The following is a 15,378-nucleotide window of genomic DNA, read 5'->3' as shown; positions in this document are numbered from 1 at the left end:
AACTCGGAATCGCACATCGTTTTTTTGATGGATTCCTTGTTCTTCAAGGAATATTCTGTCAAAATTTCAAATTTTTTTTCTCAATCGGCTCAACCAATCCCCAAAGTTTCAATTCAACCAGCGTTCATTGGAGCATGTCTGAATCCAGAGCACTTGGGCTTGTTTCAATCATATCTCCCTCATCTGAACTCGGAATCGCACACCATTTTTTTTTTATGGAATCCTTATTCTTCAAGGAATATTCTGTCAAAATTTAAATTTTTTTCTCATTCGGCTCAACCGGTTGGCAATCGGTTCAACCGATTCATTGGGCTAACTTGTATAAAGCACTGATTTTAGTGATTTTGGAGCCCAAATCCTACATGGCTCGGGCCTATAAGCTCCAAATCGGTCTTGGGCAATATTTTGGGTCCATTTTGGGCCTTGGTTTGGGTTCCTTTCAGCCCACCATGAATCCATATGGATTCTTGGTGGTGAAGCAAAGGAGTAAATGTGGAGAGAGCAACTCCCCTTGTGACTATGACGAGTGTTTATGGAGTTGGTTTCCGAGGTTAATGGGGGTACTTTCCAGAGTTGAAGAAGGGAAAAACGAAGGTGGAAGTGAGAGGAGCAAGGGTTCTGGTATAAAAAGCCAGAATGGAAAGAGAGAATGACCTTTTTCCTTTGCATTTTTTTTGGGAGGGGGAACTCTGTCCAAGATTGGTGAGGGAAAAGAACAGAGTGTGGAGAAGGTTTTGAGCATCTGAGAAAGTTTTGGGTGCACGTAAAGTAAGTAAAGAGAAAAGGGAGTAGGGAGCTCTTGATCGGTGAGAACTTCTTGAAGTCTTTTCAAGCATGGTCTTTTGAATTGTTGTTTTTTTTTAATAGTCACTTTATGGATGCTCTTGATATGTAACTGTTGCATGGTTTCATTTTTTATGTTTGCTATGGATGTCTCATTTTGGGTTGGTTCTGATCAAGAATGGGGGGGGGGGGGGGGGGGGGAGTGACCTACTTTTGATGTGTGAGTAATAGGGTCATTGCCTTCATTAGTTTTGGCTTTGTTTGAAGGTCCTTGTGACCTCCTGATTGTTAAGGGAAGGATTCTTATGGCCTTGTAGCTTTTGATTAAGGAACTTCTTAGATGCTAGATTCAGGTGGCTATGTTGGTATGGCCATTTCTGCCACTTGGTTTTTCTTGAAACCTCCTTTGCTTGGTATTGAGAAAGGGTCTCCATGACCTTCTCTGTTTTTTTAATTTGGGCCTACCCATCAATAATCTAGACTTAAACCCCAGGTCTTGTGGCTATGTGTAGAGGTTTTATGTGGTTGAAATTCCAGTTTGCTTCTTGGTGATTCCAGTAGCTGCATTGGGGGCGCTTTAGGTGGCTGAATTTAAGCTAGATTCATAGGCTATAGGAGGTTGAAATTTCAGTTTGTTCCATGAGATTTAAGTAGCTGTAGGTGGGAAGCTTCAGGTGAATGAAATTTTAGTTTGGTTTCAGGGGATTTAGGTGGCCGCATGTGGATGTTTGTGTGGCCGAATTTTCATTTGGGTTTCTACAAGGAACACGTTGCATTGTTTCGGCTGGTTCTCCCTCATCCAGGCTCGAAATTGAGCACCGTTTTTTTTTTTTTTGTTAGATTTCTTATTCTTTGAGGAATCTACTGGTAAAGTTTCAGAATTTTTCTCAATCAGTTGAACTGGTAGGAAACCGGTTCAACAGGTTCTGCTAGGCAGCCCCAGTTTTAGCATGTTTTGACCCCCATTTTTTTTGTGGCTTGAGCCCTTAGGCTCCAAGGCACTTGTGGGCCACCTTTAAGGTCAGAGTTCGGTTTGGTTAGATTTCATGTGAGCCCACTTCATGGATGGGAAGAATGTGGATTAAGCGAGCATGGTTTGGTTTGATGGAATTTAGAGGAATGTGTGCAAAAGAAAGCAAACCATTTATCTCATTTCGACCCGCTTCCCTTCATTTTGGGTATGAGATTTGATGCTTGATTGAGAGTGCATGTTGTATGTTTGTATTACTTGCCTCACATTTTCCTTGCAGCGCATGGTTGGGGACCACAGGTATGCACTTCGGCTTTGGATAATGAAATTCACATGAATGCTTGGTGCATGATTGCTATGTATATTTGTTGTGCATTTGAGCTTATTGACTGACCTCTTATGCAGCGCTTGGCTAGGGACCTCAGGTATGCACTCTGATTTTGACTTGTTGAGTGTATGTGCATGCTAATACTAGGCGGGTCTATGTGATTCATGTCATTTTTTTAGGCCAAGGTTTGTTTGATCTTTGACCTATATGCTCCCATATACCCAGTTCATTAGTAGAGACTGAGTTCCGAGCCTAGAGGGGTGCTACCTTCCATGAGGTACCTTCCCGATAGGCAACATGATCCCCGAACCCAAAATTTAGTTTTCGCAGACCGTTTTTTCCTGACTGGAGTTATGCAGGGGTTTTTGTTCTTACTTAAAATTTTCTCATTTAAAAATAAAAATAAAAAGTAAGTGGCGACTCCAAACAAACCCGTTCCTCACTGGGACGAATTTTTCAAAACTTGAAAACCAGCTTTCCCTTTCACCTTTAAAATAGTGAGTCGCGTTGGTAGGTGGATCGGGTGAGGGTCCACAATTATTCATCATATCCTATAACAATGTTTAGTAAGGAACCGTTCAATGAATCTCAATAATATTTTCCAAATTTTTAAAATTTTGTTATTTTCAGTCTCTCATATCAAGGTAGTCACATTTATGATAATAAATTTTAATTGTTTTCCAAAATTTGAAAAACTAATAATTTAACAAACTAAAATAAAAATAATAATAATAATAATGCAAGTTCAAAATCAAGCAATATATCCTCTATGATTTATAATTGCATTCACTATGCATTTTCTAAGTCATGATGTTACATTTTTAGACGGAATGACATGTGCACTCTGCATGATCGAAGGCAAAATGGTCATTTTTTTCTTAATCCGCAGTCCTCCTCTCCACCGTCCCCTAAGCCAAAGCCCTCTTTTTTTGTTCTTCCTTCCCTTCAAAGCCCTAAAATCCAAATTCCACAAAGTTGTTGCCAAAAACCCTATATATTTTCTCTTTGTTCATTTTTTTCTCTTTGTCTATGAGGTGAAAATTTGTAAAATCTTCAAATAATTTCTCCAGTCCTAGAATCACCAAATTTCCTCAAAATTTCCCCTACTTTTCTAAAACATCAAACAAAACCTTGACCCATAATTTGGCCAAGTTTTATTCTCCCAAAATTTCCCCAAAATTTCTCCAAATTTTTTGAAAGATCAAAACGAAACCCTAACCCTAACACTCTTTCCTAACATGCTTCTACCCATTAAAGAATTGGAAGTCAAAAAATTACTGTTGAACTCTATGTCTTTTGATTCATGCCCAGTTGAGTATTTTAATAAAAAATATTTATAAATCCTATGACCTTATACTGATGTAGCAAAGCTACTATAGTATAGCAGCTCTAGGGTCGAACTCAGGGATGGGTTTTCACTCTACCAGTGATAGACTCAAGATTAGAAATTGAGTCTGATGATTTCCTTTGTCAAAAACTTAAAGTTTAAAAGAAAAGAAAATTTGTTTTGAAAGTGGTGTTTGGAACTAAACTAAAATAGAACTAGGTAGAAATGAAAGAAAGAAAGTCTCCCAGAGCTAGAGGTTGCTAGGATCAAGTTCAAAATGCAAAGTGGGAAATTCCGGATTTTTCTCCTCGTATTGGGGACAACAACATAAAGGATGGTTGTTTCCCGAACTGGTATAGGTTTAACAATGAAGATTTAATCCATAAAAAGTCAATAGAAGCGGTAGTTAAGTTCCATTAATGGCTTTAGACACTATGGGTCTTCACCTTGAACCACTTTCCAATGGCTCATACATGATAACTAATGGTCTGATGTGGATCTAGCAATAAGTATCCACAAAGACCTAAAACTTACCATGTATTGGCCATTCAAAGTGATTCTAAGGGATTTAAAGCAAAACTTTAGATTTAAAAGCCATTTATGAACTCCAACTACCTGTATTTAATGCACGAGAGTTTTCCATTTTAGCATCTGGACTTTTCACCTAGCTTCCTTCACTCCAAGAAACCAAAAGTTTAGCCTCTCATCCTCTGGGAAAACATCCTCAGAGGTTGTTTGGCTTCCAAGAAAAATAAAATAGTAGAGAGAAAAAGAAAGCAAAAGAGATCTCTGTATTTCACTAAGTATAAAATATACATAAGTTGGTCTCCTGGAAAAAGCTCCCCGAGAGTCCCTTTTTTAGTGTTTACAAGAGAGTTTATATAGGAAGGTAATTTACCCTTCCTTGGATACTTCCTAGCTAAGGAATTACATGAGTGGATGAATACAAGGAGAAAATGGAAATTTAGACACAAAAATATCAGAAGAAAAAGAGTCGGTACAAATATCCCAGTTTCGCACGTTGCATGGTGATTTGCGAAAATTTCGCAAGTTGATTTCGCAACTTAGAATCCACTTTCGCACGTTGAGATCCAAGTTTGCAAGTTGCAAAATCAACTTCTATTGCTGGGCTTCACCGCGACTACATAGCTGCCATCCACTTTAAATTTCACACGTTGAAGTTCCAATTTCGCAAGGTGCGAAATTGTCCCTCAGCTTGATGCAGTTGTCTTGCGAAGGCCATATCTTCCTCATTTCAGATCCAATTCGTACACCATTTAAAGCGTTGGATTCTTGACTTCCTGATATTTGAAATGGTATATAGCATGTAGAAAATGGACTTCGGAAAGTGCTCCAAAAGTGTGAAAGAAGACTATAGCTGCCGTCCTCTGTTTTCTTCACTCTGTTTTTCCTCTCTCCGTTGTTCTTTCCTTGCATACTTTGAACGACTTTGGCAAAGGGTTATGGAGCTCCAAAGCTTGGTTCTTCATGAATTTGAGCTTCCAAAATCTTTGCCATGAATTATATACAGCTCTCCCTCATTCTTAAATTGCTTTGGTGAGCAAAAAGCTATCAAAAACACCAAAACTTAACACAATTTGATTAGAAACAATTGCAAGGGTCCCTAACATGCCAATTGAGTTAAAAGGTAATAATTACTACTCAAGGGTGTTTAAAAGAGCTAATTACAAGCTACAAAATAACATGTTTTGAGTAGTAATCATCTTCTCTTCAATGTCAACCCTTTATTAGCTTCCTTGGAGAAAGAAGGTTTCGGCTTGGGGATTTAGCAGAAGTAACATAGGAAGAAATAATTGATGGGAGAGAGAAGGAGGAAGGTTGCAGATTAGGGTTAAAAAGGGAATGACTTTTGCCCTCACTTATTAAAAAAATGACCATTTTCCCCTCGGTCACACGGAGAGCACAACCATTTTGTCCAAAAATGTAACATCGTAACTCAAACAATGCACATTGCATGAAATTATAAAACATGAGGGTACATTGCTCAATTTTGAACTCGATGAGGTAATGTGCAAAACACGGTATAAGTTGAGGGGGTAAAGTGTAATATACCATTCATTCTAGCATAAGATCTTTCTAGGCTATGACTTACTTTCCTTGAAGACTTGAAGTTTACCATTCATTCTAGCATAAGATCTTTCTAGGCTATGACTTACTCTCCTTGAAGACTAGAAGTTGCTAAATGATCAATTGGGACATCACAAGTAAGTTTGGAAAGATCTAAGAAAAAGAAAAATTAATATTAAAAATGTATGAGTCCAATCGTGTATTTAAAAATGTGAATTTTTTTTTTTTATAGTGGTTTAAAAATTTGTAAGAATGCTCAAGTACTGGCCAAAGCACTTGAGCACTTGAAGTTAGGCTTGCCAAGTTCTAGTAGTTCATGTTTTGGAAACTTAAGATTTTATTTTTTGGGTTTATTTCATATCCAATCCTCTAGGTCATTGGGCCTATATAAACCCTATCTAAAAATGTTTTTAAGTTTTGATGCAAGTATTTAGAAAACTTTAATTTGTCTTCCTATTCTTTAAAACTCTCAAATAAGCTTTTGTACTTCTACCAAGTTATGAAGGAGACCTACATCCCTTCAGGTGCTAAGGCAAGATCCACTGGAGCACACAAGGTATTATTAAATAGTGGTTTGTTTATTCGAGGTCTTAGACTCTGTAATGCTTTATCTCCACACTTTGTGTGGAGGTTTTTTATGTAAAAAAATATTGTCTTATGAGTTTGATTTCTTTTAATACTTTCTTATAGGAATTAATTGGTTTAAAATTTTAAACTTTTTGGGTTATTAAGATTAAAAATACCTATTCACCCCATCTACGTATTACCTTACTTGATATTTTCTTTTTCAATAACAATGGGGAGAGATTATAGATTATCAAAAGAAAATTAAAGTCAAAACAAATATCTATTAACCTTTAACATAAAAATAATAATAATAGAGAGATCTTCTGAACAAAATGTTGTGTGTTTTTTGTCCTTTCAATGGTGTCCTTAAAGGGAATTTTGTGATTTATAGATTTTGAGTTAGTATAGTTTGTACCCTATAGCCATTGTGGTCAAAATATGGTGGTTTGGAATTCCATGAAGGCATTAACGGTCTCCTCAAACATGGTATTAGGTGTGAGCTCATAAGAACAAAAACTTGATTGAGGTTCATGGTAATAAGGATGAAGTTGTTAGAAAAATTGAGGGTTATCACTATAGATGGGTCACTCCTCCCACCTTGATTCATAAGGGAGGTAAGCTTTCCAAGTGTCATATGGCATCACTACAAGAAGGTAGGTCTTTAGCAGCAGCCAAGGCCTAGAGTTAAAAGTAAGTTATATGACTAAAGATAAAAGTGCCAAGGCACTTTTACCTCTCATGTCTAAAGATGTATGCATATATTCCTAATAATCTCATGCATTCCTTTGAAAGTTGTCACCCAACATTGTTCAATAATTAGACAATTCAACCCAACTTTTTCTTTTTCTCTATTTTTGTTCATTTCTTAATTAAAAATAAAATTCAAACTAAACTAAGTATAGATCAGAATTGTTATTACTGAATGTAAAAAGAAATGAGAATGGAAAGAATTCACCAAGTAGTAATATCAATCACAACCAAACAAACTCCCACAAAACTTCGTTGCATTCCTTTTGATGTATCTTCCCCAACAACATTATATACTCACCAACCATAATTCATTGTAAATACTTTATGGCTATGTTTGGTTTCCAGAAGGTACTAAGGAATGAAAAAAAATACTAAAGAAAATTATTTTCTTATACTTAGTTTCACTATAAAAAAATATGAAATATAATTAAATATAATTAAAATTAGTTAATCTTTTATACAATTTTCATTATTTAATTTTTAGTTAAAGCCCCAAATTAAACGATACTTAATTAATGCCTTAAACTCATTAGTGAATATATTAATTTTTTTTAAAAAATTTAGAACTCAGAAAATTTAGAACTTAGAAAAAATATAATTACTATTAGAAATTCACAAACTAAAATTGGTACAAAAAGACTATATTGTTTCTTTTGTACTTAACTATATTTTTATAAATTTTCTCAAAAATGGTCTTCAAATCAAGTAATAATTAGTATATTAAATTTATTAATGAGTTTAATAATTTTAAAAAATAATTTAGAACTTAAAAATAGATCTTGTCACTACTAGAAATTGAGAAAATAAGGATAATCTAGTTAAGAAAAACACCTAAGAGGGGGAGGGGATGGGAAGGGAGGTGGTGAATTGGGTTTTGAAAAACTTTTTCAAGCACAACTATTTAAAGCAAAATAAGGAACAAATGTAAAGAGATAGAGTTAGAGAGAGCAAACACAATTTTATAGTAGTTAAACACTACTTGCCTACGTCCATTCTCCTTTAGCACCTAACCGAGTGAGGGTTTCACTATCCTTGAAGCTTCAACCAAGCTTCCAAAGTCTTTACACTTGGATTCCAGCTCCAATGGGCTCTTACACAATACCTTCAAGTCTTTTTTCACTTGAAATTAATTTTTAACACTCACTAAAACACTTAAGATACAGATGGAAACCTCTCAACCTAGCTCAATAAATGCTCAAATACACAAGAAGACTAGGATGAATGACAAAGATGCACTAAAGGATATGCAATTGAAGAAATTAATGCACCAAAGAGAAAAAATTAAGTAAAGAACAAGTAGTTGGAAAATTGAATACAGATATTCTCTTGTTCAAAAATGAAGTGGAGCTCTCAATTTATAGGTTTCTAATCTTGAGGACCAAATATGCCAAAAAGTAGCTTCATCCAGTCGAGCTCCAGTTTGACTAGTTTACTAGTCATTAGGCTTTAAATGCATGATAAGTAATTGCTAGGCCTCAACCAAGAAGACCTACCCCTCGACCGAGAAATGTCTCACCCTTGATTGGGAATGCAAGGCTATTGGAACAGAGAGAATTTTTTTTGCATCCTTTGACTAGTCCTCAATTGGGAAGGCTTAACTAGTGAATCGATTCCATGATCGGTTGAGCCAATTCATCGGTCCTCTTGGCCGATTCACCTATTTTGACTCAAAAACATATCTTTTCTATTCCTTTCACTTCCAACACTTAGGCAAAGTCTTTAGATATATTAATATGTCAATTGTTAAAACCGTTTGCCTAGGGGTTTGTATGAAAAAACTTGGGTTTTAATGAAAATTTAACTTTAATGCATAAACCGAGTTTTTAATAATGCATGAATTAGTATGAAAAACCTAAGTACACCCATACATTCACCTTACATATATTTCCTAAGATAATTAAAAGGTCTTCAATATGCTTCAATCTTACATTCATTTGGTCCTTTAATGATTTTTCTTGAATTTCCTTTTGAATTTTCAAATTAAAACCTGAAACTCTTCTAATTCAAAATCATTAGCAACTTAACTATGATTTATTATCATCAAAACGTAATTAGGAGAACCTTGGGCCAACATAAATAATATACCAAAACATGTGGATAATGATTTTATGGTCTTTCCTATACATATACCTATATATAAAAAAATTTCACTAACTAAATATATTCTCTAAATCAAATGAGATTTAATGAATCATGAAAAACTTAGACTTATTTATATATTAAAAAAATAATTTTTAAAATTTTAAATTCATTTTAACTAAAAGGTTATTATCATTATATTGTTAATAAAAAAATCAATTATGCTTTTATGAATAGTTTAATATCCATATTTTAATAATAGATATTAAAATTGTATCGTTTTTTAAAATTAAAGATATATAATGTATAATTTTATTATAATATTACTATCTAGATTTTATTAAAAGCTATATATGATTAATTTGTAATTATAAAATTATTTTTATATTTGGTAAGTGTTAGTTAAATTTAATTAATATTACATATTTTTTTGAAAAATCAAAAGAGGAAAATTATTTTTAAAATCTATTAATCAAAATTTTTCTTTCTTTTTTGTTATTTGAAAAGTGTTTTTAAAAATAATTTATCAAAAACCTTGTCTTTAGAAAATACTAAAATTTGTTTTTCTTTTATTCCTTTAACTTAAAAACAATTTTTCTTTTTTAAACAATATATCAGAAAACATCAACAAATGACTTTTTTTTAATCTACTTTTAACATTTTTAAAACTTCTATTAATTTTGAGCCTTTCATGATAGTCATATTTTAATAATTGAGATCCTCCATTTATGTGTTTTCTTTCCATTCAATGAAGCAATAGATCCTCTTTAGTTTAGCTTGTACTTATAACATAAGAGAAATTTTAAAATGACTAAAAATGAATACATTTATTATTTTTGTTTTAAAATCTGTCTTTAAAAAAACTATTTTCACTTATTATCTCAAATAAGCTATTAATCCATTTTGACTTATAATAAAATCCACCATGCAAATATAAACAAAATTCTTCAATTTGTGATGTGTCAGATTATCCAAATTATAGGATTACAATTAGTAGGGAAAATTTGAGCCCAAAAATCTCAAGGAAAATAAATCTACAAGAAAAGAGTAAAAAAAAATTGAAAAAATAGTTTAAACCCACTAAAATTTTCTCATATATTTCTTCAAATTTATTATTATTATATTTTTTTTGGGCAAAAATTATCAAACAAAAAAGTTGAGATTTTTTTTTTCCTTTTTGTAGTACTTCCTATACTAAATTTTACTATTTTATTTTATTTTTCAAATTAAAAAAAAAATAAAACAGGAAAAAATAAAAAATTTACATATACTATTTTCCACCAAGGAGAAAGAAAAAAAAAGATATAGGAGAAACTTGTGTTTTGGCATTGAAAATCCAAATATATGAATATGAGATCCAACTATTAATAGGTAAAATAATATCCAAAACGTGCATTATCTCTTGTTTACTTTCCTCTTCCCAGATTGCCCCTAAATTTCTCCATGTCATCGGCAAATCTTCCCCATGTCAGTAGAACAATTCGAAACTTAACTAATTCTCTCTTGATTCCGGGTTGGTAGTTAACTTACAATAAACTAAAGAATGGTTTCCGTTCTGGCCAGGGCTGCCGCCAAAAATCCAGGTTTCTAGAAAACTCGCCGGTGCTGCTCAGCCGTCATCCTAATCACCGCCGCCTTCACTCAGCCCCATTAACACAAACGCATCTCCATTCAAAAAACACCGGCACCACTCACCGTTTCAGCCATACTGCCGCCGCCATTCCTGATCTCTATTTGGGTGTTATTCCTAGTAATGGCTACTGATGGTTTCAAACGATCATCGATAGCCCCACCTCCAGGAAGTCTCAATGTTGAGAAATTTGCAGAATCCCGAGCTGCTGAACTTGAGGCTCTTCACTCAATTGTGGCAAATCGGCTGAACAACAATTTCCGATCTCAAAGAAACAAGAGAAGAAGGACCACTGGGCATGATAACAGAGATGCAAACAAGAGATTCAGAAATAGGGAGAAAATAGGGGTGGTTGATAAAGGCAAAGTTGCGACTTCGGAGAATGATGACAAGAAAGTTCCTCGTCGTATTCGTCGGCGAGTTGAATTGAGAAGAAACACCGAACATGGTTACTCCACTTCCGGGGATGGTACCAAGAGGCTGAGAACCCATGTTTGGCATGCAAAGCGCTTTACAATGACAAAGTTTTGGGGTTTCTACCTACCTGTGGGTTTGCAAGGCAGGTAATGCATTCTAGTCTTTGTTTGGAGATTCTTCTTGGGCCATTTGGTATTGAAAAGGGAACAAATTTGGGAAGAAATTCCAAATTCGAATTATCTAAAATTTTATACGTTCATAAAAGATATGAAAATTTTTATTTAGTTTAAACCTTTTTTCTTTTCTTGATTTTCTCCTTTTTGTTCCCTGTACTTGTCTCAAACTTTCTGAGATTCAAAGGGTAATTTCCTTCAAATCTTGAAGACTGAAATGGAGCCTTAATATGTTTAGATTTGGGTTTGTAGTGGAATTACTTTGCAAACATCCATTAACCTGGGGAGCCCTTTTTCATGGAGAGGTCTCTTAGATAAAGAACCAATTTGGGTTACCCTTTTCACATTTTTATTTCAACTTCCATTTGTTCTTTGAGTATATGAGAAAGAATTGATTTGGACAATTTTTATCTAAAATGATGCAGAGGAAGGGGTTCAAGGGCTCTCTTAAAGTGGTTCAGACATGGAACTCTTGTACATGATGCTTGCTACCACATTGCCCTGCAATTGGAGGGTTTAGAGGTATAAATCATTTCTTTGTAATCGCAACCATTTCAATTGTAGCTTTGTCTCTTAATTTGTTACTTCAGCAGTATTTTTATTTTAGTACGGTATGCCTGGAAATGGTATTTCAATGCTTTCGGTTTTTCTTTTCTTTTGCATAAGTAAACTTAGTTCATTATGTTATATGCTTCCAGGATTCATTTCTTTCAATTCTAGGCATGGTATTAAGGTCTTCTCCATCAGCTCACTCTAAGGATATTTTATGTTCTGTGCTTTCTGGAGCTCCCCATGGAAGGGCTATGGTAGGTTGTTGCACCTTCTTCAATTCAAGAATGATGAAACAAACATATGGATAGACTCTCCTTATTATTATTTTTTTGCAACTTCATCATGTTGGAGCATCAGGTTCTAAATCAATCGCCCTTGTAACCTATATGTGGAGACCCATACAGAAAAAGGATATAGGTATTGGAGCAAAACATGATGTTGATTTTGTTAACAGCACACAGACAAATGAGTGTTGTTCTTCCTTCCGCCAACTATGGGTGTGGATGCATGCCTCAGCTTTCAATGAAGGATATGATGCTCTGAAATTTGCTAGTCAAAAACTGGTAAATGATAGAGATTATTTATCTTTGATTTATTTTTTTCCCCTTTTGAAGATTCTATGTGCTTACTTGTTATGAAGAGTAGCTTGTGAATAAACTCTTCCTATATGATAGCTTAAAAAGGTGAATACTTATCAATATTATCCCTCTGTACTGTTAGTGTGCATGTATGATGCTCAACTATTAAATATATATATATATATATATATATATATATATCCTTGTCTTATATGATGCTGGGGTTACAACTGGTTTTGTACGAGGAAGGTTGGTTTTCATGTCTTCTGCTTTATTGTTGCTGTCTGACTTCTATTTATTTTATCTGTAAATTTCATCTCATATTATTTTATGTTTGGTATCCATCCATGTGCAGCAAGAAGCTTAAGGCAGAGGCTCTTTGTGAAGCAATCTTACTTGCTCGTCTTAGAGAGGAGCAGGCAGTGAAATGAGATGCTTATGAAGGAAAGGAGAAAAGAGATATATGTCCTGGTTAGGAATCTTAGATCTACAACATATAGACTTGCTCTTACCACCATTATCCTAGAACAATAGGAAAAAGATGTGGAGTTCATGTGACTTGTTGTATGCTCCTTTGTGGAAAAATAGCACATTGGACATGTCCATCTAAATTCCAGAGAAAAATACATATAATTAAAAAAGTTCTTTGTAAGTTGTTATCATGGACATGTCCATCTACCTTTCCCAAGCCTCGAACCTTCCTTTGTAACCCTTAGACCATGCCATTATGTGATTCTCTTGTGTGGTCAAGTGATTCACCTTGGTTTTTTGGGACTATACCTTAGGTACTACCTTAATAGCCCTAAGGTACTACCTTAATGTACCTTAGGTACTACCTTAAGGGACCTTAGGTACTACCTTAGTTAAAGTTAGGTTCTACCTTTCCTAAGCCTCGGTCCTTCCTTTGTGACCCTTAGATCATGCCATTATATTATTCTCTTGTGTGATCAAGTGATTCGCCTTTGGTTTTTTAGGAATGTACCTTAGGTACTACTTTAATGTACCTTAGGTACTACCTTAATGTACCTTAGGTACTATCTTAAGGGACCTTAGGTACTACCTTAGTTAAAGTTGGGGTCTACGTTTCCCAAGCCTCAGACCTTCGTTTGTGACCCTTAGACCATGCCATTATGTGATTCTCTTGTGTGGTCAAGTGGTTCAGCTTTGGTTTTTTGGGATTGTACCTTAGGTACTATCTTAATAGCCCTTAGGTACTACCTCAAGGGACCTTAGGTACTACCTTAGTTAAAGTTGGGTTCTACCTTTCCCAAGCCTCGGACCTTCCTTTGTGACCCTTAGACCATGCCATTATGTGATTCTCTTGTGTGGTCAAGTGGTTCACCTTTGGTTTTTTAGGACTGTACCTTAAGTACTACCTTAATGGCCCTTAGGTACTACCTTAAGGGACCTTAGGTATTACCTTACTTAAAGTTGGGTTCTACCTTTCCCAAGCCTCAATCCTTCTTTTGTGACCCTTAGATCATGCCATTATATTATTCTCTTGTGTGATCAAGTGATTCACCTTTGGTTTTTTGGGATTGTACCTTAGGTACTACCTTAGTTAAAGTTGGGGTCTACCTTTCCCAAGCCTTAGACCTTCCTTTGTGACCCTTAGACCATGCTATTATGTGATTCTCTTGTATGGTCAAGTGGTTTAGCTTTGGTTTTTTCGGACTGTACACTACAAGAAAAAAGAGATATGGCGACATTTATAATGAGTCACTATAAACATAGGGTGTCGCTACAACATAGCGTCACCTTATCCACTGACACCATAGAGGGTACCAATTGGTGACATATTTGGAAGCGACACCAAAGCAGATAAATGGTGACATATTCAGAAGCGACACCATATATTTTTAGCTATACTTAATTTGATATAGAGTTGCATGAGATATATAAGGTGTCATATTAAATGCATCACCTTTTATTTATGGTGTCACGTTAAATGCATCACCCTTGAGTTATGGTGTCACATCATTGTAAATGATTATGGAAGATATGATTGTTTTTTATTAATTAGCCTGTTGATTTTTGTAATGCTTATTAACAAATAAGATCAACTTGTGTATATTTTGTCCATAAATATAATAATCATATCACATTTAACTTATATTTTCGTAATGCTTATGGATTAAGCTATAATACATTACATCATTCAGTGATATTTGTATATCAAATGTTTACAAAATGATGGTACATCAAACCCACCGAAACTAAAAAAGAAAAGTGAATACATATTAAAATATGATTTAGAAATGTTAAGCATTCCAACATTCATGTATGCTTGCATTTCATATACATAAAACCGGCTAATCATAAAATGACACAAGAGTTGCATCCAAAAACCCAAAATTCTCAATACCAAATAAAGTAACATTGATGTCCTATAATGTATGGCATAAGAGTCACATCTAAAAACCCAAAATGTTGTTGTTTCTTTCTCCTTTCTTTTTATTCTTCATAATGTCTTCCCAAGAGTGTATACCTGCATTTCATAGTTCAATGAGATTTAGAGTTTTATTGAAAATAAAAATTAATTGATGTTATAAAAAATAAACAAATCTAAGTACTAATGTTTTCTTTTTTTCTTTTTCCCATTTTGATATAAAAATAGTTTGTAAAGAATAAGTAATATTATACAATACCAATGGAAAATTCATATAACAACTAAGGGACTCACCATGTATGATCATGATTTATCAATATGATTCATGATTAGTTATAACACAAAAGAAGTTAATTCTCCTCTAATTTCATCAAATTCTACCTGAGAATATGTTTTTTTTTTTATATCATAAAACTGAAATCAAATGAGAATAACATTAATATCATAATAATTGGGAGTATTAAACTAAGTACAATTCATTAAATGAGTAAAACCTTTAATACAATAATTGTAGAATCAGCAATTATCTCTTTAATGAATCTCATAACAAAGCAATCACATTTGAACTCAAATAAAAACAATTCAAGAAAATAAAAAATAAAGCAAAACTAGAAAATCAAAAAATAAATCTAAAATTTTAGAAAATAGTAATCTTCCACTTAAAATATGTACTTTTAATTTTTTTTTTTTATAATTCATTGTGCTTTTAAAAATCATTTTTAACATTTAATTCTTTTTATATATTTT

The 15,378-nt window shown here is 33.8% G+C and overlaps 1 protein-coding gene across 1 annotated transcript; it reads left to right on the top strand.

Annotated features, from left to right (window-relative positions):
* The first annotated feature begins 10,454 nt into the window (after nucleotides 1-10,454).
* Nucleotides 10,455-12,673, top strand: LOC117921807 (ribonucleases P/MRP protein subunit POP1-like). The gene is made up of 6 exons (XM_034839767.1): nucleotides 10,455-11,085; nucleotides 11,538-11,634; nucleotides 11,811-11,918; nucleotides 12,069-12,227; nucleotides 12,310-12,347; nucleotides 12,598-12,673. Exons 1-6 carry the CDS (start codon nucleotides 10,646-10,648, stop codon nucleotides 12,671-12,673), a joined length of 918 nt encoding a protein of 305 aa, XP_034695658.1. The 5' UTR covers nucleotides 10,455-10,645.
* The last annotated feature ends 2,705 nt before the right edge of the window (nucleotides 12,674-15,378 follow it).

This window comes from Vitis riparia, chromosome 9 (genome assembly GCF_004353265.1).
Source record: "Vitis riparia cultivar Riparia Gloire de Montpellier isolate 1030 chromosome 9, EGFV_Vit.rip_1.0, whole genome shotgun sequence".
NCBI lineage: Eukaryota > Viridiplantae > Streptophyta > Magnoliopsida > Vitales > Vitaceae > Vitis > Vitis riparia.
Note: the sequence above shows the minus strand (reverse complement) of the source record. Positions and strands in the feature narration are given on the sequence as shown.